The sequence below is a fragment of the Cotesia glomerata genome, linkage group LG2 (genome assembly GCF_020080835.1).
Source record: "Cotesia glomerata isolate CgM1 linkage group LG2, MPM_Cglom_v2.3, whole genome shotgun sequence".
NCBI lineage: Eukaryota > Metazoa > Arthropoda > Insecta > Hymenoptera > Braconidae > Cotesia > Cotesia glomerata.
In genome coordinates this window covers 10270799-10298051 of record NC_058159.1, presented here as the reverse complement: position 1 = coordinate 10298051, position 27253 = coordinate 10270799, and the positions used below count along the sequence as shown (strand labels likewise).

The following is a 27253-nucleotide window of genomic DNA, read 5'->3' as shown; positions in this document are numbered from 1 at the left end:
ATACATCGTTATGTTATGATTTATGATGTAGAAATCATTGGACATCTGGCAATTTTTAATAATAAAAAAATATGTTCTAAAAATTGCACTCATAATTTTTTTTTTTAATTTCTCCATGAAGAACTTTTATAAAAAATTGTTTGTTGAGAAAAGTTATACCAATTGTCAGATGTTTGCTGATATCAGGATTATGATTGTGTTGATTAGTTTTTTATTAATATTTATTTTTATTTAATGTTTCAGACCAAAACAAAAATTAATGGCAAAACACTGTAGTCTTAAGTAATTTATTAAAATACTTATATGCAACACAATATTAATAAAAATAACAACAACTAATAACAAATGAGTGGATATATACTATGACTTTACGGTAGTAATCGTGGGTTGTTTCCAAGAGTGACAGACTATGCTTGATGAGACAGCTGGGTCAGTGCACCGTGTAGCGATGTCAGCCTCTGCTTAGTTCACTCTTTTTTTTTTTTATTTTACTTCTATTCCATTTTCTCGCGTGTTACAATTGTGTCATACTCTACAATATAGTAGCATACTATTTCTCTTCCGTCACACAATACGTAACCTGAACATTTTTATTTCTATCAATATTTTATTTTATTTATTAATTTTACATATATGTGTATACGTACATTTATAGATATCGTTCATTATCGCAAGATATAAAGGAGCATATGTGCTGGTAATCCATCAGAGAGATCCGAGATTACTCATAAATCATGATTCATTATGTCATGATTGATGTAGCATAGAAGTATAGGTTCTATGTCCTTGGTGTTGACTTTTTGTTTTTTTTTTTATTCCTCGATTCAATTTGATGTAAATCTTATCCTTTGTACATTGATTAGTTATTGTGTTACTAAACGCTGGTAGTAGTTATATTATTTATTTATTTATGGTAGTAGGAAATTTCATCATATCATATAGAATATTAATATTATTTCAAGTTGTTTTGTATATTCCAGCAATTGTTTCAAGTGTAGAAATATCTAAGCGCGGATAGGATTATTTATTTGCGGTAAAATGAAACTGCAATGTTAACGGAAGAGGAATCAGATAATAAAGCCAAAAGCTCTAGTTGTTGGGAAAAATCTTGGTCGCTTTTGCGGTTGACTACTCTGTTCCTTTACGTTTATTTTAGTGTCTTTTTATTATTTTTGTTCTTTTTCTAGCTTCTTCCATTCGGGATATACCTTCGCCTTTTACTGTTAGTAGTTCTTCGTTCGACAGTCAGCTGACCACACTCGAGATCCGGCGACTTTCACCTTCCGTCACAGTTTGATGATATAGATATTGGAATGGATAGAGGAAAAGATATATTTTATTTTATGCATTAGTAGGTCGTTTAACTTAAAAAATTTAAGTTCAGGTTTCAAGTAATCGGAGTAACTTAATTTGTGATAAAGATTTTTATATGATATAATACTTTTACTCCAAATGTTTGGGTGCCATCGATCGGATCTTTCTTAACATTCACTTAACACGTTAGTTGATAACCTTTGTACCTGGTAAAATATTTAATATATATTGGGCATCTATGTTTTTGTGTTGAAAAATATCATAACATAACTGTTCGTGTTCAACAATTTTTTTTTGACCACTTAATGTTGTGAGTAATGAGGTGAAATTTATGATTTGGGACAATGACTACGTATTTTCGACCTTCTAAGTATCTTTTACTGAAGATATACATGACTTATTTTTTACTTCAAAGTTATCTATTATTACATGACTTCTCATGACATAGTTCTGGCTGTTACTGACATGAAAAGCTGTAATTAAAAAAACTTTCATCAATAATTACGGTAAGGTAAAAGCCCCAATAGATGATCACGTACCAGTATATGATCACTCCATGTATTTGTATATCTATATTCACAAATATAGGTATACAAATACATGGAGTGATCATATACTGGTACATGATCATATATTGGGGCTTTTACCTTAACTAGCAAAATAAATTAAATTTTTTACAAATTCTTTTTCATATAATTAGTATTGACACTACGAGTTTCAATGCCTGCTGAGCCAACCGAAATTAGTCAATTTAAAACTAATGCGACTGTTGCCGGACAGGAACTGATCGGTTTCTTTCCACAGAAGGAATTTGCAGTCCTGTTTTCGATCCTGTCAGTATCTTTTGTTTATTTTAAATCTTTATAATTGTCATTTCTTATTCGATATTAGTCTGAAATTCTCTAGTTTTGCTTAGCTTCTCGCTTTGTTCGGGCAGGCAACTTCAACCTCGTCTTGTTTCATCCCTAGTCACATAATATACTATTACACCACACATGTATCAATCTTTTGTTTCATGTAAATTACTGTCTGATAATATAGTATTTATTGACTTTATTAACTGTACTTGAAGGGAATACTTAGATCCGGAAAAGAGCTTTCATGCTCGACTGAATGGACAGCTGAACCTAAAATGTACACCAGCTCTTCTGAATCATATTCTTTGTTTTACTAGGTTATTACTATATTAATCAACTGATTGTACTCTCTTAGTCAACAATTTATACTCATTCTATTCTTTTTTTTTTTTTTTTTCTATTTAATAAATATACTCTACTATAAACATTCATCAATAGATAGAAAATTTTTTATGTTTTTTGACTATCTCAAAATAAAATTACTGATTCTTTTGTCAAATAAAAAAATGTAACATTGACGAAAATTCGATAGTAAATTTCATAAGAGTTTACTTATTAGATTCCATAGTTGATTAATTAAAGAAGCGTCTTTAGATTTATTATTTATTAATATATAGAAACAGTTTTGAAGAATAAAATTACGTTGAATATTTTTTGTTGCCTATTGTACATTTTAACAAAATTGTTTTTGGTTGAATTTTTTAGCTTTCGTCATTATCGTTCCAATTACGATCACGTACATATTATTCGTTTGATGATTATAATGCACGTCAATATTATCTTTTAACTAATTTTTTTTTTTTTTTTTTTTATAGCTGGCTGATAAAGTTAGTTTCGCTGGAACAATCACAGTGGATAATCGAATAATTATAATTACAATTTACTGTTGTTACTGCTAAAATTATTATCTCTACAGACTAATTGCTATCTGAGTACAAATAATTAATTAATAATCGTAAAATAAAATTTTACTTTTAATAACGTTAATTTTATTGTTCATAAAAATTACATGATAAATTTATACGTTTATACATGTAATTATATTTCTTCGATATAGATCTATAATTACATCAATACCATTAATAGTAGCATAACTATAGTATTAAAAGAATGACTAGAAATCGGTTATACATATGTTTCTGCGTTATGAAACTAATTAAAGCTATTGTTAGAATATAATTTTTAATATTGACTACTGTAGTTGTCTCTTTGTATAATTTTTAAATCTGATTTTTTTCTTCAAAAATTTTTTATTATATTTCTTCTAATACTTGCAAGTCAGATTTTTTATAACTCAAAAGAGTATGTTTGATACTCCTCAATTAAACAAAGAAAAATATTGAAATATTGCGTAGACAACGATTTTTTAGTTCAGGAATCAGTTGATATTAAACATTTAATTTATTAATAACTTGATAAAATAATATCAATATCAATATCAAGATCTGCCTTGATCGTGATAAGCAAACTATCAAATAGCTTCATTTAAATATTATAAAAATCATTTTAATCAATTCGACCAATTCTTCAGACAAGAAAATACATTATTAATAATTACCGAGAGTATATATGTTCTTGTCAAGAAATTTTCTTAAGACAAGTATTTTTTTTTGCTAATGTAATGCAAGTGAGACTATAGAAATGTGAGAGTGTAGGGTTTAGGTGTCATGAACTTTAGGAAACGAAATATTTTTTGAAATTTTGGTTTACAGATTTTACAATATACAATAAAACTATAAATCGTTATTACAAAGAAAAAGATATGGTACCTGCAAGGTTGCATTTATATGTGGTAAATAGCTTCACCCAATATTAAAAGGAAGCAATAAGTTCTCATAAGACTTAAAGTAAATTCATAAGAATCCAAACGAGAAAATGGTAGGAAATGAAAGAAAAAAATCTGACAGGGGTTCTGCTAATTTTTTTAGACAGTGATTATACACAAAGTTACTCATAAATTGATTTGTCGTATTTTAAAAAATGAATGATCATAATCTGGAGATAAAAAAAATAAACACAGAAGCTAAAATTTTAGCAGACACATTCAAAGTTTAACATCAAATTACCACAGTTATAACTTTAAAAGTAAAGAAATAAAGCTAAACAAAAAATGATTAATGCGGCATAAATGCTGAAATGAGAACTAATCATTTTTAAATTTCATTACACTGGAAGAAGAATAAATAGCGAGTTTTAATTAATTATGATAAATTGCAATTTAATTATAGAAATAAATGACTTTAAAATATCTTAATACATAATTATGATATCAAGTGAATATAACTGAATTATTATTGTGTTTTTACTTATCATCAGTACAATAACAAATATTAACATATAAATGAATGCTATTATTGGAAATGGTACTACTATGATATTTCTTTATAAAGATAAAAATGCATTTATTCAACTAATAAAATATCCGTAGAGTATAATTAAATTATAGCGTATGTCATAATATAATTATTTATGTGTCAAAATATTTATAACGATGGTTGTGTTTTTAGTGACTTGATCTAATCGTTTGGAAAACACATATACATTATATATTATTCAGCAATTTATGTGCAATCTATATTTGTGTTTATTTATTTATAAATATTGTCGTTTATTATTATTGTCAAATTCTAGTATTATATCAAAAATCATTAACGATATTTTGAATAACAAACATAATTAACTTTATACTTAATAAATGAAAAAAACAAACCATTGAGTCACAGTGAATAATATCATATGTAAGTGGATTTTATTAAAATAATATATTTTAATCCAATTGTGTATTTATTTAATGAGCTAAATAAATTTCCTGTGCAGCAAGCTGTCATGCCGACTGTATATTAATTCAATTTAACGCTGACATGATTATCAATATTAGCAGAACAGCTTGTTTGACGTATTGACTCAAGCAAATATTAAATTAATGCCAGAACTGTTGGTAAATCCAGTGAGATAGCGGTGAACTAGTGACTAATTTTTCCATCCACCTATTTTAATATTTAACTGATGTGTTCATTATTTTATAATAATTGGTCACCTTTCGGTACAATTAATATGACCCCAACTTCTAAAAAGTGCTCTTTTATTTCCATATCATGATGAATAATGATAAAAAATATTTGTTTTTAATTAATTCTTTAGAAAATTTTTATTGTAGCTAAGATTATTACTTAAGCGATAAACTATTAACAATTCTAGACCAATTAATGACATAGAAATGATTTTTCATCTTGTGTCATTAACCAAATATGAAATATTTGATCTAATGCTTGAGTTATTGTAAGTTAATTTATTATAAATATGTAAACTGTTGGAACGAAAAATATTGACTATTTTAAAAATCAAAAAAAATCTAGGGGTAAAAAATGTTAAGAACAATCCGAAAAATTCACCTACATTGATCAGGGATTGTTTGCTTTTACAAAAGCTTGGTACAGAAAGAAGGAAAGAATTTTTTAATTAACAGAGAAGCGCTGCAAATTTTTTTTATACCAATATAAATTCTTAGGTTAATTCAAATATGTGTGTTCATTTTTAAGTAAAAAAAAAAAACTATTTCCTTAAGATAGGATTCGATCTCGCGTCGCCTGACGATCAAAGGCACATGGCTGCAAATTAGTTAATACTTTGCTAGTGCGTTAATAAACTCTCTCTTAAGCATATGTATAACGAATATATTGCTGTTCTCTCTAGAAAACATTCGACTATCAATTCCAATAACCTTTACAGAGAACCGAAAAATAATAAAATTTTCATTAACTTTTAGTTATATAATTGATTAGGTATAAAAATAATGTTTTCATTTAGAATAATAATTTTTTTTATTGTAGTCAAGTAATTCTTTTCAGATATAATATTAAATTTTTAGATTTCCTTATGACTTTGATTATCTATCAACTAAGGTTTTGTAGGATAGAATTTTCACAAGGTTCCATCAATACTGAATAGCATTAACTTTTCACTTTGTAATGGGATACAAAAAGCAGGGTTTTTTTTTTCTAAGATAAAAAAGAGTTTAATTCGACTTCACCGAATCGTTCAACACTGTTAAAAAAGTAAACTTCACTCAAGACAAAACTCTTTTAATAGAAAATTATTAGCATTTCAGATTTCATAAAAAATTTTGATTACTTTTAAAATTAATAATTTTCAAAAGTAGAAAGTTATTGATTTCGGTCCGATTTGAGAATGCGAGTTTTCATCAGATCTTCACGTTTTGAGGTCCTCAAAACCCGTTGCGGCTGGGCGTTCGACGGTGTGTGTGTGTGTGTGTGTGTGTGTGTGTGTGTGTGTGTGTGTGTGTGTGTGTGTGTGTGTGTGTGTGTGTGTGTGTGTGTGTGTGTATCAATCAGTCGAGCCGTTTCAAAAGCATTCAAAAAATACAAACCAGAAAAAATCATTTTTTTTATGTATCTTTTGAATTTTGGAGCTTGAAGAGCTTGAAAATCGACCGAGTTTTTTTTTTATATTGTTTATTTTCATTAAAGTAATGGGAATTTATTGAATAAATTGAAAATTATATTGAAGATTATATTTTATTATTGCGTACCTTCCCGGTTGTATTGTCTCATTATAATTATTTCTACCTCATAGGTATCCGGAGTTATTTTTTATTAGTGTAATATATTTCATTTTGTTGCATATACAATAGATTTTATTTAATTAATATTTTACAAATTACAATACTATACTAATTATTTTAATATGTGGTTATACGTTGTATTGCCTTATAAATCTATATTATTAAAACTCTATAATTATCATTCCGACACTTTTGGATTTTTATTGTATTTATGTCCGTGGAAATTGATAAAATGAAATGAAATCTCGAAAACAAAGTTTTAATTGGATCTAAAAAAATTTATAAAGTAAAATATGAAAAATATCTATAGTAGTTAAAAAGTTACAAAGTCCCGAACTCAAAGTCACTTTTGATGTTGTCATGCATAATATAAAAAAAAAATGTGATGATGTAAGATCAACTTTTTATCGATAAATTTTCTAATATATTAAAGATACTCATCGTGTGTTGAATGGTAAACTGTTTTAATAACTATATGTTAACGTATTCTTATAAAAGTAAAAGTAAACACTCACTTCTACTCATTTATTTTTTTTATTTAGAGATCACTGATTGTATAATATATCCTAATGGATCAAAGATATGTAGAATCACTTACAAATTCAAGTTTTGATTCTTTCTTCTCTTACTCTTTTTCAATATATGTACTATCACATGAACTATTTTAAAATTTTTATTTAAGATGACAAGGTTCTGGATGAAAAATTCGTGGTCAGTTAACCGGTTGTTTTCAAAATAATTTTCTTAGATCAATAATATTAAAATTAGTATATATCCCGACTAGAAATTATATTGGGAATACCCAAGGTATACCTATATACATCTGGGCACCATTGGGTTCCAATGGGGCATGCCCAATAGGGAATTCCTAATGAGGACCCAATGAAGAACCCAATTAGGAAATCCCAATTGAAAATGAAATAAATTATTCTCAATTTCTCTAGTTGGGATTCATATGGGATCTAAATGGGAATACCCAACGTGAGAATAAAAAATTTTTGGCACTTTTTTCCAGTTGGGATTCATGTGGGACCAAAGTGGGAATGCTCAATGTGAAATTAAAAAATTTTTAGAAGTTTTTTTCTAATTGGGATTTATGTGGGATCTAAATGGGAATACCCAACGTGAAAATAAAAAATTTTTTACACTTTTTTCTTGTTGGGATTCATGTGGGACCAAAGTGGGAATGCCCAATGTGAAATTAAAAATTTTTTAGAAGTTTTTCTCTAGTTGGAATTCATGTGGAATCTAAATGGGAATACCCAACGTGAAAATAAAAAATTTTTTGCACATTTTTTCTAGTTGGGATTCATGAGGGGCCAAAGTGGGAATGCCCAATGTAAAATAACAAAATTTTTAGGAGTTTTTTTCTAGTTGGGATTCATATGAGACCAAAGTGGGAATATCTAGGGTAAAAATGAAAAACTATCAGTTTTTTAATTCATCACTTGCAAATACATTATGTGAGCTTATATTATCAGCATATATTTGCTGTAAATTAATTAGAAATACAAATAAAAATTAGTCGTTTAGTATAGAAAAGAATTAGGAAAAAAATTCATTCAATATTGTTAAATAAAAACAATAAAATTTAGTTAAGCTTTTTCAAATTTTACATAACTTTATATTTTGAAAAATTTAGTTTTACGAGATTAAAAATAAATTGTAACAAATTGGGATGAATTCGAAGAAAATTTTAATCCTAATTTAAATTTAATCCCATTACTCGGAGTTTCGGAGTGAAATAATTAAGCAATTCGCGCACGGAGTGAATCCGGAGTTTTTTTAGCAGAGTTATTCCAGATTAATTTGGGATCAATTTCAGATTAAATCCAGATACTAAGTTGTGAGACTGAAATAGATTTTTATGTTGTTGAAACAAGATTCATACGTGAAATTTTTTCTTCTCACTACAAAAAAAAAATTTTAATTAAAAAAAATTTTTATTATTAATATGTAAAAATTCAATTAAACAATTTTTTTTTAAATTGTTCGTTTTTTTATGTACTTAAAAAAAATTCAAAAACATCGAAAAAAGATAAAATAGAAATTTTATCCAAAAACATGAAAGCCAAAGTTTTTTCTAAATTTTAAAGGCAAAAAAGCTATCGAAACCTTTTTTTTTTCTTACACGACATTTTTTCATCATAAATGCGCCGTAAAAACAAGTAGAATAAAAAAAATTCGAAAATGTAATTTTTCGCCTAGTTACGGTCCAATATGGGGTTGACCCTACTTGTAAATAATTACCGAAAATTTTAAAAAAAATTTGCATTTCAAAAAAAATTTAATTTTCTAGAAAAAATTTTTTTGCTAGTATAAGGAGGATTCCAAATCAATCGGACAGTTTTATGGTTTTTTATTTTTGATTCTTTCAATTTTTTTTAAATTTTTCAGTAAAGTTTTTTTTTTTTTTAATGTTTCAATTTTCTATTTAATTTCTACAAAAATTGTATTTTTAAGTCAGTAAAGTGAGCCAGTCCCATGGCTAAGCGGTATAACGCTTGTCATGCTTGCTTGGGACTGGTGAGGCGTGGGTTCGAATCCCGGTGTGAGCTGAAATTTAATTTTCAGTGAACATCAGTGCTCGTAACTCACGCCGGGCTGTACAGGTTTAGGTTTTTCGATGGTTTCCCTAAGCCCTGTGCTACCGGTGGGGCACAGGCAAATGCGTGCAGTTTTCCCAAAGTCGGCTCATCGCTGCATTACTCTCCAGGCTGAAAAAGTATGTAATACCGCCAAACTTATTCTGCCAAACTTAATGTACCGATCAGCCTGGAGTCCCCTTCCGGTCTCGGCCGGACCCCCATCGAGACAGAAGTCTAAAAAGTAGGGTTCAAAAAAAAAAGTCAGTAAAGTGAATAAATAAAAAAAAATAATTTCTTTAATTTTCAGTATAACATAAATAATATCTCAGTAAACCGCTTAAGTTGATGTATCTAGTATACATTTCTGCTATTGATTTACCTACTGATTTCATGAACAAAAATGTTGAATTTTGGACACAGGATGAGAGCTATCAAGAGAATCTGTCATTAAAACGTCTCAGCGTTGTCAATGGTGTAGCAGAAAGGGTAGTTGCATTAATAGACGAGTATAATAAATTTCTGACCAAAAATAAAGAACAGTTGCAAAATTTATTGCACGTAGTTAAAAATCACAGGCAAAAATTTCCCAATTGTAAAAAAAAAATAAACAGTTTTATTACAATTAAAAAATTATTGAAACATGATTTTTAATATTTTACATTACCTAATAGTCAAGTGCAAATAAAGCACTTATTAATTTTTCAGGGAATGATTAATTTTTTCAAGTCATTACTCAGCTAAAGTACAGTTCCGAGTTATTTTTTTTTAATTAGGTATAAAAATATCGATTTTTCCTACGATTATCGATATTTTGTAAAAATTTGATTGTTTCATCAAAAAACACTCGACAAGAGTTACGAAAACTGAGATATTTTATGTTTTTGAGTCATTATTTTGTGATAGAGTATAAGAAATTGTGTAGGTTATCCTCAACTATTTGAGGTTGGACTTTAACCTCGAATAACTTTTAAACGAGTCAACTTAGCAAAAAATTATGTCAGACCTTTTTTGTAGATCGTAAAATTTTCTACAAGAATATGTATTGATTTTTACGAGAAATCCATTCGTTCGAGCGCATCAAAAATCCAAACAAAAAACAACAAAAATTCTCATGTTATTTAAATGGAAAATCAAAAATCACAATGAGTCACCTCTTAATATTAATATTAAGGGCTAAAACTTTACCAGAATTTTTTTTTCGTCATCTTGGACGATATTTTCGTAGTAGCTAAAAAAAAAAAAAAATTAAAAGTTTTTTTTTGGCCCATCCTAATGTATACGAAATAAAAACCCACATTAATAGTACTCCTACTTGGACCAGCGGTAACGTGAACGACTGAGGACCTAAAAGACGCAAGTTCGAGCCCAACTCACGCCAAGGATTTTTTCAATCAATAATTCCATGTCAATTCGAGATTAAATTCACTAATGAGTTCTAATATAATATGAGTGTCTAATCCTGAATTATTTTTAATTTTTTCGAAAATTTTAATATTTTTTTTTCAAAATTTACATGGGGTTCTGATGGGGATTTCTCTCTATTGGTACCCAAGAGTTATTGACCAATAAGGGCCGCATAGGGCTTTGCGTTACATGCCTATGTGTGGTCCCTATTGGGCAACTCAATGAGGACCCAATAGATCTTACACTAAAATTTCTAGTCGGGTATAAAAGCGGCGATAATAGGTAGGAAAAAAATGTAATTTTGACATATTGAAAGTAGTATACAACCTTAAACGTTCTGTGTTATAAAAACGAGCGAGGGAAATTTCTTTCATAAGAAGTTGAAAAATTGTTATTAAATTGACACCACAGTGATATCATTTTTTTAATTACTGTAATTCTGAAATTATACCACTATTGAGATACAATTTTAGTATTACGAATAGTTCAATTTTTAAACCATCTTTGTTTTCCGTGTAAACTCTTGAAAATTCTGTCTTCCACCATGATTTTTTTTTAACTAATGAAAATTCTATAAAGTGACGGATATTTTAAAACTCTGTTAAGATTTTCTACTTAGTACGCATTTTACTGCGTACAGAGGAATAAGGTTTTGGAATGGTGGGAAATGGAGGGAGATGTCAAGTATAGCGAATGATTCTAGTCCGATGTCTTAAATTTAGGAGATTCCAACTGTATGGCCAATCACAAAATTTTTCCACTGGTCGGTATAGCCGTTTGTAATTTTTACAGTAATTAACAAACAAGCTAATGAAAGAAAAGTATACATAATTAAAAGGAATAAACAAGGTTTAGTAGCAAACAGAATTAACTTAAATCTTGACAAGACATGGTAAATTTTTTTTTATAGGATTAGGTAGTAGTTTTAAATTGCTTGTGTGCAGCTCACAAGAATGTTCACTCAATCGTTTCTTCCTAGTCGATTAGAAGTTTTGCAGTTCTATTCATGCCCCTTTGGCTTTTCTTTAGTGTTTTCAAACATCATCTCTTTTCTCGTTCTTTCTTACACACTATTTTTACTCTTTCAACCTTTTTTTATTTTCTTAAACTATACTACTACTACTACTACTACTACTACTACTACTACTACTACTACTACTATCATTATTACTATTACTATAGTATACTAGTGAGCTGTATCGTTCTAAAAGTCAAAAGTTTATTTACAATACTTATTCAACTTTCGGTGGTTTTCTGCTGTGTATTTTCACCGAGATCGATCTTTTAAATTTTTCTTTTTTTTGTAAGTAGAAAAACTTTGCAGTGGGAATTTTATATCAGGTTTTCTCATAGTTAAAAGTAGAAGTAGTAGCTGCCTGTAAAAGAAAAAATGATAGAAAGAGAAAAACTGAATAAGAAGAAACGAAAGAGTTAGTATAGTTAAATTAAAGTTAAGAAAGAACGCGAAAGGTATGAATAATGCTCGATTTAAAGTTTGATTGGAATTGCTGTCGGACACGCAATAGGATCTTTGATTTTACTTTCTATTTATTCCTCTCTTTTTATTCAATTAAACTATTTTTGAGAATATTCAGTGTTTACAAAAAAAAGTTTATAAAAGAGGAGCTGGATCGGAAAATGTCGTGGGTATAAAGTGATAAGTTGAATAGATTACTCGTGTATGTAAACAACAATCAAGAGCAAAAGATACTTCATCTATAAAAATTCGATCGGAATTTTTTTTTGTTGATAGTAAATTCGAAGAATTTTATAGAATAAAAAGAAAAAAAATTAGGAAAACAGTTGACCCTAAGCGTTGACGTCTTAACCAACATTTATTCCGAAATTTTGTAAATAGCTTATTTGAGTCTTCGAATTAATGTACTAAAAATTTAAAGCTTGTTTATTTTAACCCTCTCACGGTCGATTCGGACTGTGTAGTACTTTTTCTCCCGGAGTAGGGATAGCCAGTCGCGTGAGTGGATTAACTCCCGCCACCAGATTTTCATGCCCACCGCGTGTTCACTCAGGGCCGTATTTATTATTTTTATGGCTTAACCATGTAAACCTTTACTATACGTCCCTGCGCTCCGCTCATCGGATTGCGTGCAGTCCCCTTGCCCCGCGAGTGGGAAAAGAGTAGGAGAAACGCCATATCAAAGCAAATTTTAAGGGAGTTGGGAAAGAACGGATAGGGAAAAGGGGGGACCTACTCAGTGGGAATTTTTCCGTAATTGAAAAAATAATCAGACAGCCCAGACTGTGGGAATCGAACCCAGATCTCTCGGTTACGCGCCAAGAAACGCCCGAAACCGTGAAAGGGTTAATCTTGGCAATAAGGAATCAAGGACCATTTAATTTGATAAATTTCAATCATTTCAATACTAAATAACTTTAATCATGGGTTTCATAATATATAACCGTATCTTTATTCATACAAAATTTTATGGCATTATTTTTTTACTACCGATTTTCACATTGCACCGTTAATAAGACATATTCATTCCAAAACAAGTTTATTTTAACTGTTGATTAATTTGTTTGCTAAGCATTGTCGAACATGCGTAAGCGGGTGAACTGTAGACATCTTTAGAAACATTTGAGATCGGATTTTTGGTATTTTTTTTTATTCCAAAAAGTCGCAGTACCTGTGTGCATAATATATTATATTTTATAGCACTCGTAAAAGAATAAAACTACTCAAGTTTCGTCGTTAAAAAACTCTCCACAATTATACATCACATAATTATGACATGCTTTTTTATTATTTTTCTTTTTCGTACACTTTAGATATCAATTGGAAGTATTTTTCGTAGAATAACATTATAGAACAAAAAAAAAAAAAAAAAAAAAAATTACAATGTACAAATTAATAAAAATACTAAGTGCTGGTAAGAGTGGTCATTTAAGCGAAAAATGTACACTGAGAAAAAAGTACTTTGCTACTAAGGATATTTTTTTTGATAATCAGAATACTTGGTATTGTGCTACTAAGAATACGTGGTATTTTGATTATCACAATAAGTATACTGATTTTCACAATACTTAGGTATACTGATTATCAGTATACCAATGTAACAGACTATTAGATGTTTATAACCTTACTTTACTGGCACAAATCAATTGACTTATAAAGCTAACAAAACAATTTAAAATTAAAATTAAAAGTGTAATAATAAATTTTTTTCAAGCTAATATAATAAATATTAGTTAAATTCTATTTTTACCAGTGCATAAATCAAATAAACTAACTGTTAGTGTTAAAACGTCGATGGCAGTGACAGCGCATATATTATAGTTTACTGCGCAGAGTATAGGTCTTGAACTGACTTATATTCTGATAATCACAATACTTGGTTTTGGTGTAAATGGAAACGTTTAATGTATGGTTGGAATTGTTTGGTCCGCTTCATTGACAATATTTACTATTAGTGGTTTAAAAATCATCAATACGTTGAATATGAAACAAATATATTTTTTACATTAAACAACTTTTACGTTAAAATCATACATAGCTCTCTTTATTAGTTGCCACATACTAATTATTGGATCACTATCGAAACTTTTTTAACGTAAATGTTAAACTAACCAAGTAGTGTCATATTAAAAAATGTGAAATAAAGTAATTAAATTTAGTAATTATTGACAAATTCTAAATTACTATTCAACTGATTTTTAATTATAAACATTAATTCGTTTGTTCTTACAGTTGATATATTCTCAATAAGAAACAAAAAATATATAAATACCAACTTTGAATTAACTTGGTGTGTTTTAAAGACTTATTTGATCCTTTTTACCTCAAAAATTGCAGTAAAAAGCGTTTTTTTTTTTTTTTTTTTTTTTTTTCTAATTTTATTATTAATTTTTATAAAGGTTTAGTACCACCAAAAGAACCAGTATTCACGTACTTACGCTTTTACAATCTACATATCAAAAGTTTCTTACATTTTGAATGCGTTTTTGTGAATACATATTGAATAGTAAAAGTTATAATATCAACCTGTTGTCTGAATAATAGTTAACTTTTATGGTTACTTCGTAATTGAAATTTCTTTTGTCTACTACAACAGTTTTACACTTTAGTAATTGGAAACTATATATGTTTTCTCATTCCGTCGATCAAAGCATTTACTTCAATCACTTAACTTTACTTGTAATGAATTTCAAACTTCATATAAATTTTCAAGACAATTTGGTTTCGATTACACAAACTTTCAAACAGTTATCACGTAAAGTAAAACGCATAAGTACACGGAAAAAAGTAAACTGTAATAAATAACAGTTGATTTATAATAAGTAATGATCAACTGCTAAAAATTACCATTTCAAACAGTAAAATCGTGATTTTACTATTCACTTTATAATATTTACAATTTACTTTTTACATGGAAGAAAATACTATTTCAAGCAGTAATATTCGCTATGTAAATGTCTAAAATGTTAAAGTATAATAATTAACAATTCAGACTTTGATATTTATTATTTCGTACCTAAAAAATGATCTTATGATATGTAAAAAGTATAAAATAAAGTTAGTAAATTTCTAATACAAGCAACGTCAATATTTACAAAGTAAAATGATAAATTTTAAACGCAACGCTAAAAATCAAACTGTAATTATTGACTTGCTTGGACTGGTAAAATGTATATTTTAAAAGTATAATTTTTACTGTTTCAAATGTTAAATTCTCCCAGTACAGAGTGAGCCCCCCTTCTCTTTCATCTGAGTTCCCCTTCTCCTCATAATATGGACTATATATTGAAATGGCAATTTGTACTGTTTGAAACTGTAATTTTTTAAGATGAAAGAGTCGTTATTTACTATAGTGACAGATACTGATCACTTATTTTGGATATTAAATTATAAATTGTGGCTTTTATATTTTCTACATTAAGTTCTGTAATATTTATATTTTTGCCACCTCGATGTCCGCTTTACTGTTTGAAACTATAAAAATTAACCAGAATCCGAGTAAATATTACGGTTTACTTTTTTCCGTGTACAGTAAAAACGAATGGAATGAGAAAATAAATGAAAAATTTATATTCCTATTTTATAAGAATATACAATATTAAAGCATACATCAGTGGATGCCCACTTAATGCATTTAGATCGCTTAATTATTTCAAGTCAGCTACAGTGTTGAACGTAGATACAAAAGCAATTTTTTTTTGGTGTGAAAATGAATAAAAGAATAAATAAATAAAATAAAGCTCTAAAAAATTTAGCAGAAATAACAACCACAATATGTGATTATCTATTATCAATTACTAAAAATTTTTTCTTGTTTTGTTTTTCTTTTCTTTCAAATTTAAAAAATTCCTTAAATTTCTTAAATCTATTTTCTCTTTACAGATGCTATTTATTCTATAAAATCATTACTAAACATTCAACACATGAAAATGTAACATATTGTTGTAAATTGCCGAGGACATTTTTATACAAATAAATAAATATACGCATTTAATTAATTAAAAATCGTTAACTCAAAGTCTCAACCACAATTAACAAGCAATAATATTTGACAATTTAATTTTTTTTCCTCATATTTTTTATGATTGTGGACGAGCAAAATCAAAGACTGGTGGGAGTAGAGAATTAGACACCCATCAGTATTTATGGAATATCATTTTGTTCTTCTATTCATAAAAAAATGAAAATAAATTAAAAAGTAGTGTATTAAAATAAATATTATTACAAAATTTAAAAGTCTCTTTTTCATTCGATTTAAATCCTTTACGAAAATGGTTTACTGTGACGTTGTTTAAAAAAATAAATTGCTCATAGCTGTTTCCAGCAATGATACTCGTCGTCTCATCAAGTTCTTTAAGTTTGATGAGAAATCTGATTTCATGTTAGTTCATTGTGTGACAAGCAACAGTATGTATCGGTCAATATTATTTGACTTTATATTATTGACATTAAAGAAAAAAAACATTTTTTTTTGATATTACAGAAAAAGTGTTCATAATGGAGAGAAACAAATAATAACGTTGCAAAAATGACAAACAATGGAATATAGCTTATTATTTGAAACATTTTGAGTAGATTAAGGATAAATTAAAACTTCACCATAAACCCTAAGTGTGTTGTTTTAACACGTATGAAGTGTGTACCGTTTTTAAGGCCGTAAACAAACTAAAATTTTATAGTCACTTTTTTTTAAGTTTTAAGTTTTTACTTAGAAACATCATTTTATTAGAAAACAATTTTATCTGTGTATTATTTAAATTCCCGTTGCCTTCTTTTCTGTTTAACAATTTATTCAAATGAATTATTCAATGAAGAATATTTTAAAATTAAAAATAATAAATCGATAAGATTATTTATTTTTTATGTTTCAGATAAAAATTTCAATAAAGGAAAAATCTCAGTGTAGCTTAAATGAAAATATTCCCAATCGAAATCAAGCGTATCGAAGTAAACACAAAGAGGGAATTGGAAACAATATTTGCGTCAAAGAGATAAAGAATAAAAATAAACAGGCATTGCGTAAGTCAATTTCTAACCGGATGACTCAGAGATCCTATAAAATCTAGTCACGTGCAGACGATCCTCAGTTTATAAAAGCGAAAATAGTAAAGCTTCAGCTCGGATCTTAGCGTGTGTCCAAGGCTGTTACCGAGTGCTTGTAGAGAATAGCAACGATAAAGGATTTTCCAGTAGAATGAGTTCTGAAGTGGCGATCCTGGGGCTTCTGTTGCTCGCTGCTATTGTTAAGGCAAATCGTGAGCTTGATACCAGTAGGCCCGCAGAGACCAAAATTGTACGACCTCGAGTTATCTACCATAATCACTTCGCTATTCACGTACCCGATGGACCGGAGGCTGCAGCTGCGATAGCTGGTAAACATGAATTTGATATCATAGGCCAGGTAAGTTTTCGTGTTAAATATTTATGTGTTTATCTACAACTTTATTTACTGTCATCATTAATTTGTTAAATATATCGGATAGGACTAATCGTATAGCTTGGACACTACAATATTTGTGAAAATTTTCAACGTTATTTTGATTTAGGAGAATTATAAAGAATATTGATACTTAGAAAATATTGATATTTAGAAAAAATAAATTTTAAAAATATTGATACTGTCATGCCATTAAAAGTGTACACTGAGACAAAAAAAGTGCCATTCGGCACCTGAAATTGAAGTAAATTCTTTATTCAAATAAAATCACAACACTAGCAATATAAACACTAATGCATAGCAATGGAGAAAATATACATAGATAAATTTATATAATAAAATGTGAAAAATGTAAAAACGAATGCAAAAGTAAAGTTTCATCAAATGGACCGTAAAAATACAAAATTTTTAATTTTCTTCAAATATATGAATAGGTGAATAACAGTCTATTCAATAAGCTTTTAGATGTAGTTTACAGGAATTTAATAAGATCAAATTCGATATTCATTACGCCAAGAACCAGTAAAACTGACAATTTTCGCAAATTTTGAAACTTTGCAATTGCTGTCATTTTGAAAGTTATTGATTGAATAAAGGAGAGCCACTTATACTCGGAAAACGTTTGTAAAATTTCGAACTGAAAATTATTTGCACACTTCTTTTATGTACCTGAATGAGTAGTTATTCTCGTTGTATCACATATACTTTTAATCGTTAGAAGTATTTTCGGCTACATTTTATTCAACTTTTTAAATTATTAATTTTAATTTTTTATAAGCTTTTTACGTTTTACTCGTTAGAGCTCTCGAGTTTACTCTCGAGTCATATTTTGCAGCCGGATTTTTCGATTATCCACAAATTTTGGGGAAGAAGGGAAGAAAATATAAAGGGAAAGGGGGGACCTACTCAGTGGGTATCATTTTTCGGTATCCGAAAAAATAATTCGGACGGCTCAAACCGGGAGTTGAACCCGGATCGTTTGGTTACGGTTACGTGCCAACAGCTCTACCAGTTAAGCTATCTATGGCACTGTCCGTAACTACTTTTTTGCCCTCCGGGCGGAAAGTGGCAACTTTCGTCCCGCTGCGCTAAACTAAGTTGCCGCTTTCCGCCTTCGTCGGACAAAAAAATAGTATACACTCCTCGGGAAGTAAATAAGAAAGCCTCAGATCACATGTTTGTTGACCTCGGCTTCGCCTCGGCCAACAATTACATGTGATCTGAGACATTTCTTACTTTACTTCCCTAGGTGTGTAATATACTATTTTTTGCCCTCCGGGCGGAAAGTGGCAACTTTCGTCCCGCTGCGCTAAACAAAGTTGCCGCTTTCCGCCTTCGTCGGACAAAAAAATAGTATACACTCCTCGAGAAGTAAATAAGAAAGCCTCAGATCTCATGTTTGTTGACCTCGGCTTCGCCTCGGCCAACAATTACATGCACGCATAAAAATGATTTTGTTGAAATAACAAAAGACGGGATAACTGAAAAATATGTTCTGGTAACAAATGAGTTTAGTTATAGTAACAAATCCATTAATCGCATTAACAAAATGTTTCATGTTGTACTGACAAACCAGTCTGTTAAATGACCAAATCAATTTGTTAACAATATTGTCCTAACGAAATCATTTTATTGCAATAACAAAACTAATTTGTTGCTAAAATATTTTCCAAATCAGATATCACTGATTATAGCATATTTTTAAATTATGGATTCTTATAAAACTTAATGTAACATTTAATGTAAATTTATTTGTTATTTTAATAGAATAATTTTGCTGTTTCAACAAAAAAATTTGTTATACCAACTAAATTATTTTGGCGAATCTACTTAAAGATTTTGCTATAGTAAACAAATTGTTTTGTTGTTATAACAAATCAATAACTTGCTATAACCTAAATTTTGTTATTTTAACATATAATTTGTTATCCCTATGTTAACAAATGCATTTGTTACTAGAACATATCTTAGGTTATTTTAACAAAATTTTTTTCTGCGTGTAGACAGTACTGATTGGCGCATGTAGGTGTCGCAATATATCCTTTCCTGGATTTTATACGTTGTGTATCCGTAGGGCTGATCGCAACGCTCTCTGTAGATAAAATCAGGAAACTTAATAATATAATAACACTAGTAATAGAAAATCTACGCGAGCAGGAAAATCGGAAAACACAATGAAATAATTTATTAAATCTCCGAAAGTATTAGGAAATACCCGGGAAAGACCATGTAAAATTTCCCAAAGAAAGATTGGGAAAAACTCATTGAAACGTTAGAAAACTCTAAATTTCTAATAATAAACAATAAGCTAAGATAAAATTTTATTGCACATTGTAATGGTCACTTAGAATAAGTTACCGAATGTTTTGGAATACTCTATACAAAACTGGGAAAATCCAGAGATCTTCGTTTATTAATATTTATAAACATAATCTCTTAAGTAACTTATTTTCCAAAACGTTCGCTAAAAAAAGGAACTACTCGAGTACTCAAGACTAGGTCATAAAAACCAGACATCCATGCGGGTTGCATATGACCTGGGAATTTCAAGGGTCGTCGTGACGTCATTTCAGCTTAGTCCCATTTTGTCACACCAAGAAGGTATGCTAGCCGAGGACGAGAGTTGCAGAGGTACACACAACTATCATCTCAACTAAGGGAGTCGCAAGCCGGGGGACCACAGACACTTATCGAAAAGCAAGACTCAAGTACGCCACGCAAATAAAATAATAGATTTGCGCGCAAAGCAATCTAAAATTAAATTTTAATCAATCAGAGTATTTATTTCATAAAAAAAGTTTCTCATTTATAATTATTTAAATTCAAATCTATTCTCCCGCCTTTATCTATTTGCTGCGAGTTGAACGCCCTACCGCGTTCTAACGGGCTAATTGAAAGTACCAAATAAATTTACTGTAGCCAATTTGGTGACTATACAACAACGTATACCAGTAATTTGAATAGCGCCCTACGCGCGTGCCTTAATTTTAACGACTGATGAATTGTGTCTGGTTTTTTTCGAGTTTCGACTATTGACTAACTTAAAATTCTTATGTATTTTTATTGTAGGGATTAAAGTTAGCATTCATTGAAAATTTCATATACTTATTGCTTTGTACTGATATAATTACTCGATTTGATTTTAATTGGATTAAATTGTCCGATAGTTTTTACGTGAGATTAATGAGACAAGTTCTTTTGTTTTGTACATGTGTGCCAGTAAATTTTAATAAAAAAAATTTTTTTTTCAAAACTACTTATAGTTAGGGAGTTATCGTAACTACATAAAAAATCAGCGTACACTGATGGAAGGTGTACTTTCATCAGAAAAATTTGATACAAACATTGTTTCAAATGAACATTGTTTCAAAAATCTGGAATCTTGATAAATCCATCCGTAATAACCAGCAAAGCTGCGTAATGTTCTTGAAAACTTTGTAGCTTATACTCCGAATAATTTTTCTTCTAACGTGTCAATCACTTATACTAATTTTTAGAAAATTTAAACTTATCTTAAAGTGTCAATTGGAAATCCATTCTTCAAGCTATTTTCGAAGAAATCTTTTTTCACTTCTCAAGAATAATGAAATTGACGTAACTTGATAATCGCTGAATATTATTGAGGATTTTAAAAACTTTATGCATCAATCATAATATTTCTGTTTTTTTTTTTTGTTTATCTATTTTTTGAACGTATATTTATCGAAATAATTTGGAAAGAGCATGCATTGGATGCATATGACCATATATCCAGATTCACTGGGGAGCAAAAATGGCCAAACTCGGTTATGTCTTCTATTGTAGAGTCGATAAATTTTATCTAGCGTCCCAGTCGTGTCGGTACCAGCCTTCAGGTCATTTTTCACCTGTGTGGGCGTTTTATGCGCGACATCCGGTAGTCGGACGCGCCCAGATAAAAGTTTGTCACGTGGATTTTAACACGTTAGGAAATCCTTAGATAGTAAAACAAATAAAAATAAAAAAAATGCATCTATTCGTGTGTATAGATGTTCTCGCTGATACAATCGTATATTGTGGAATTTAAACGTAAAATTTTATTTTTAATTTTTTTACATGAAAGCATACTCGACGTAATGTAAAAATTTATCATTACTTGCGAGAGACATACGTCAAAGTAATTGTTTTAAGCTCTGAAGATTTAAAGAGATGATATCGAATTTTTTTTTGTTGGCTAATTTACCCTCTTTGAATTTGTTTTTACGATATTTAAGTGCAAGTGCTCACTCGCTGTTTCGCGTTACTCATATTGTTTATTTTATCAGATAAACTATTTATGTTTCTGACAAAAACTTTTTTCTTTTAATTTTTTATGCTATAAAAAATAATAAATCTTGCAGTTGACATTATATGGTCGAGATGCAATAAATTTATCAAATTTTTTGATGATACCGTGTGTGTGATGTATATAACACGCTAGTGAAAAAAAAAAAATTTATGGACCCGTCACATTGTAAAGGTTTGAATGAATAAACTATGTTTAATTGTTGACCAGAAATTTAGATAAATCTATTCATTCAAATATGATTATTTTTGATTTCATACACTTTTGTTTTGTTATTGAATTGTTTTGAGTAGAAATTTTATTTTTATTAATAAGGTAAAAGCCCCAATAGATGATCATGTACCAGTATATGATCATCTATTGGGGCTTTTACCTTATTCGTACACGGAAAAAAGATATTGTTAAAATAACTATTCAACGTATCCTCAAATGATGTTTCCTTAAAATAACAATCCGGTTATCTGATTTAAGGATTCATTTGTTTGATTTAAGCATACAGAGAATAGCTCTTGTAAAGATATATAGTTTCGTCAAAACAGGCAACTGTTTTGTTAATTTGACGATCTGTATAACTATATGTTGACTAAACTAAGTCAACTAAATGTAACACCTAAAATAATGATACGGATCGTAATTTTAACTATCCGCTGTATAGCTGAATTGGCTATACAGAATATCTCTAAGAAAAATGAATATACGAGGCATAGTCAGAATAATGATACGTATCCTCATTCTAACGATATTTTTTTCTCCGTGTACTTTGTGCTTTGAATTAATTTTTTTTACTTTGTCAATAATTTTTTGGATTTTTATTTTATTATAAAACACTTACATAATTACGAATTATTCATAAATCAACAATAAATTCATGTCTATTCCTCTATAAAAATGAAACAACAAGCTTTTTATTTCTTCACTTATCAGCCTTAGAACAAGTGTTGTTAAAGGATATACGGTATAAAATAACATACATTCATAGTGAATCACGTCGTAAAATTATGTAATTTGGATTTAATATAAAATTATAAAGATATTGAACTTAAGCAACATACGTATCTTTATTAAAAACAAATTATAAGCAGATGTTTTAATGTCTTCAAACCTTCTCAAAGTAACAATATTCGAAGGTTCGAAAGTTGATTCCACAATTTAATTCCAGTAAGCATAAACGAACTTTCTAGAGTAACTGTCCTGTATATAGGTTGATAGAACATATCATTCTGACGTACAGCTCGGTCTCTAACAGATAATAAAATACAAAAATTATTGTGCAGTAATTTGTCATGATTTAAATGTAACATTTTACACACTACGCACATCATTAAAAATTCCTGCCTGTATTGCAATGGCAATTAACTAAGCTTACGCCTATAAGAAGTTATGTGCTTAAACCGCGGCACATTATACATATATAAACCTAATGCAAGCATTAATTTTCCTTTGGAGCCTTTGTTGTAGACCACCAGAAATATTCGTATAAACCGCGCTACAATAGTCAAAGATTGGCAAAATAAGCGCACAAACTGTTCTTTTTCCCATTGCAGTATTTAGCAATCTACTGTTCATTTTAAGCCGAGGTAGATAATTCATAGCCAGCTGACTAACAGATATAACCTGTTCATGCCAAGAAAGCGTATTGTCAATGATTACACCAAGGTATTTTACAGATGTAAGATACTCAATAAGCTCTCCATTCACCAATTACCAATATTTTCGAAGAAGTTAAACAGACTACATTTTTAACATATGATAAATGCAAGCCTTTGTTTTGCTCGGATTTATCCTGAGTAAGTTATCAAAGCATAATTTCTTAATTTTCACAATAGTAGCATTAATAACATTAATATGCAATAGTTCGCTCAATATCAGAAAATTTTCTGACCAGATAAATCACTCAATCATCAGTATAAAAGATATGTTTACAGTCAAGTTATCCTAGCTCAATTACAAATATAGCATATAATAGTGGACCGAGAACACTACCCTGTGGAAGACCATTCTTGACATACTTCCAGGAAGACTGTCTTTCTTCGACTTTTACCGATTGTTGCCTATTTCTGAGATACGAATAAAACCATTTTAAAACACTAAGCGAAATATTACATTGCTTAAGTTTTAATAATAGCAGTAAATGATCAACACTATCGAAAACTTTGATGAAGCCATAGAATACAGCTACAGTGATTAAGTGTTCATCAACTCACATGCGTATATCATTACAGAGGCGAAACAAAACAATCTGCGTACTTAAACCTTCTCGAAATCCAGTTTGAAACTGATCTAATGAGTCATAAAACACAAACTATGTGTTAAAAGCTTGCGTCCACCTTTGGAAAGTTGCTAGACTAAGATCAATAAAAACGATACTCGCATGCAAAAGTGCTCCTGTTTTTTTTTTCTTAATATGATCAACAAGCGAAACAATATTTTCGATGGCATTGGTATATTTGGTATAAACCTTCAGATGTAAACTTCATACAAGAGCTTCTTTGGCCTTTATATTTTTAATATAAATTGTCGTTTATAATTTTTAATTTAATATTAGCATTTATAACTTTCCTCGAATAATGGTTGTTAAATAAAATACAATATCTATTTATAGAAAAATAATTTTAATTAGATAGAAAAAAATTTGATCCAAAAAACTTATTTTGAAGACTAATGTTTGTCTTACTTCAAGAATTTCTTGCCTTGATTTCCATCATCTCGTTTTGAGAGATCTAGATTTTTAATTATAAGTATATTATCTTTTAAATAATAAAAGTACAGTATTGAGTAACTTAAAATAACTTCACTTTTTAGTAAAAACTTTATTTTCTTTGTTTAAAAACAATTTTTTTCAATCAAAATTGTAAGAAGACCTAAAAAAAGTAAATTTTTCATTTCAATATCCTCCGAAATGTATTTAAGACTGTTTTTTATATTGATATACATAGAAAAAATAGGTACGAACCTATTGAGCACAGTAGTCATTAGTATACTGAAAATAAAAAAGGTTTCATGTTTTTAAATAATGGTAAGCGATTTGGAACACTGGACTGATTCCTATAACCACACGAATGATTTATTTTGGCAGAGTAACCATTATATTATTATTACCATGAGACATCATTCGTGTGCCAGCTATAAAAAATTTGGTTTATTTTCAATATAGGACTGGCTATACTGTGCTAAATAGTAACTGTTCGTATCTATTTTTTTTCGTCTAAAAATTAGTAGAAATCTAAGAATTTTTAAGTTTTACTGGAATTCTTGGAAGTCGGTAATATCTTGAATTAATGGTACTGTATATCTTAATCTAAAAAAAAGAAATTCTTGAACGAAGTATACGTGTATCTTGTTCGAAAACAGTAAATTGCTTCGTTAAAACGGAAAATCCTGAAATGCTTGGAAAAAAGTAGCTATTCAGTGGATCGTGAACGTAGTACCTTGATGAGAAGAAAACCATTTCATTATTTTTACGAAACTTCAGATTCTGATTACTACGATTCAAGTGTATCGTAAATTTGTCAATACGTATAGTGATCATAAGACAATGTTTCCCTGCTACGGTAAAATGTATCGTGATTATTGCGATCCACGTCCGCCGTGCCACCACTCATAAAAAAATTCTTAAGTTACTCGTGAATGTATATTGAAATAAAATTGATGATATAATATGTATTTATTTTATTTATATTAACAGCATAATCAAAAAGTTTTAATTTTTTTATTCAAAACGCATTTTCTGAATATTTCGTAAAAAGAGTAAAATTTGTAAGCAAATATTTTTCATGAATTAAATCGTTTTTTTTTTTTCAGTGTGTACATAATTAGTTGTATAGTAAAGAAGGAGGGGAACAAGCCGGTAGGTGGGGGGGGGGGGGAATTGGTTACCCTCAAAATTTCGCAAAAAAATTTTTTTTATATTCAAGATTTTTTTTTAGATTTTTAAGTTCTTACTATGAAAATCAAAAAGTAGTGTTTTATTAAACTTCTATTAGACTTTTGAGCTGAGGAAAGCAGGGATGGCCTTGAGGGTCAATCGTTTTCGTAATTTTTTACGACAAATTCTCAATAAATAAAAAAAAAAAAATAATGTTTGTATCACCTCAATCCAAAACTAACACCACTCGTAAAATTGGATTTTTACATCATTTGTGGCGCAACTTTTAAATCATCTTTTATCCTGTGTATTGCTTTAAATGACTATTTTTATTCTTTGGTTAATTTTTTCATTTGTCTGGGTTCTTTCGTGGACTCACCAATAAGAAAATGTTATTTTTTTAACGATGTTTCAATTTTAGAAAATAATTGTTTTTTTTTTTTTTACCTTTTTAGGGGGTACCTTATATTATTCCTGAAAAATAAAAAAAATTTTTTGATGCTAACTGAAAATTTGTTATTTACTTCGAAAACTACTAAAAAATGAGATTCAGCGTATTTCATTCCCCAAAAACTTAAGATATTCTAAAGTATCCCGTTTTGTCCTCTCTCTCCTCCCCTCACTCCTCTAATTACTCGAAGAATTATATAATGTAACGAATTGTTATAATAACTTGAAAATGAACCTTTTAATCCATAATAGTTTCTATTGAACGATAATTAATGATTGTTTCGTTTAAAATACTCAAGTTATTGAAATAAGACGACGTTCATTTATTCAATATTCTTTGTTTCTGTAATCCGTTTTCAATTTAAAGACTAATTAAAATTTTAATGCTACTTAATTCAGAAGCTTTACAAAGTTAATTCAGTTAAAGTTTACGCAGAGTAAAAGTAGCTACTTTCATTATTTTAATACTCAAAGAATAACTAAAGATTAATAAAAAAATGTATGAAATAGAATCAGAATCAAAGGTAACATTCTGCTTTTAATTTAATTACCTATGTAGAACGAATTTTAATACACGGAAAGAAAATTATGGGAACTATTCCTATACCATTATGGGAACTAATCCCATAATATTATGGGAATGGTTCCCATAATGCTATAGGAATCATTCCTATACTATTATAGGAATGGTTTCCATAATTTATGGGAACCATTCCCATAATAGTATAGGAATGGTTCCCACAACATATAGGTTTAAATCCTACATGGAAAAAAAAAAAAATTGGGGCTGCCGCATGATACATTCCTGTGGAAGATACATGACTTTCATATGACAGCAACATGATTTTCATGTGGCAGGCAATAATAGTTAAAACAACAATAATTATTAAATAATAATCATAATAATAATTTATATTATTAAGAGAATAAGAACAATTTTGACTCCTGGATAGTCACATGATGAAATCGATTTTTT

The 27253-nt window shown here is 29.0% G+C and overlaps 1 protein-coding gene across 2 annotated transcripts in view; it reads left to right on the top strand.

Annotated features, from left to right (window-relative positions):
* LOC123258558 (furin-like protease 2) overlaps positions 1-27253 on the top strand; it is a 344896-nt gene that overhangs the window by 970 nt on the left and 316673 nt on the right. For both annotated transcript variants that reach the window (XM_044718641.1, XM_044718642.1), the window contains exon 2: positions 17094-17623. In XM_044718641.1, coding sequence (XP_044574576.1) covers positions 17417-17623 — 207 coding nt within the window. In that variant the 5' untranslated portion in view covers positions 17094-17416. The remainder of the gene's footprint in view (positions 1-17093; positions 17624-27253) is intronic.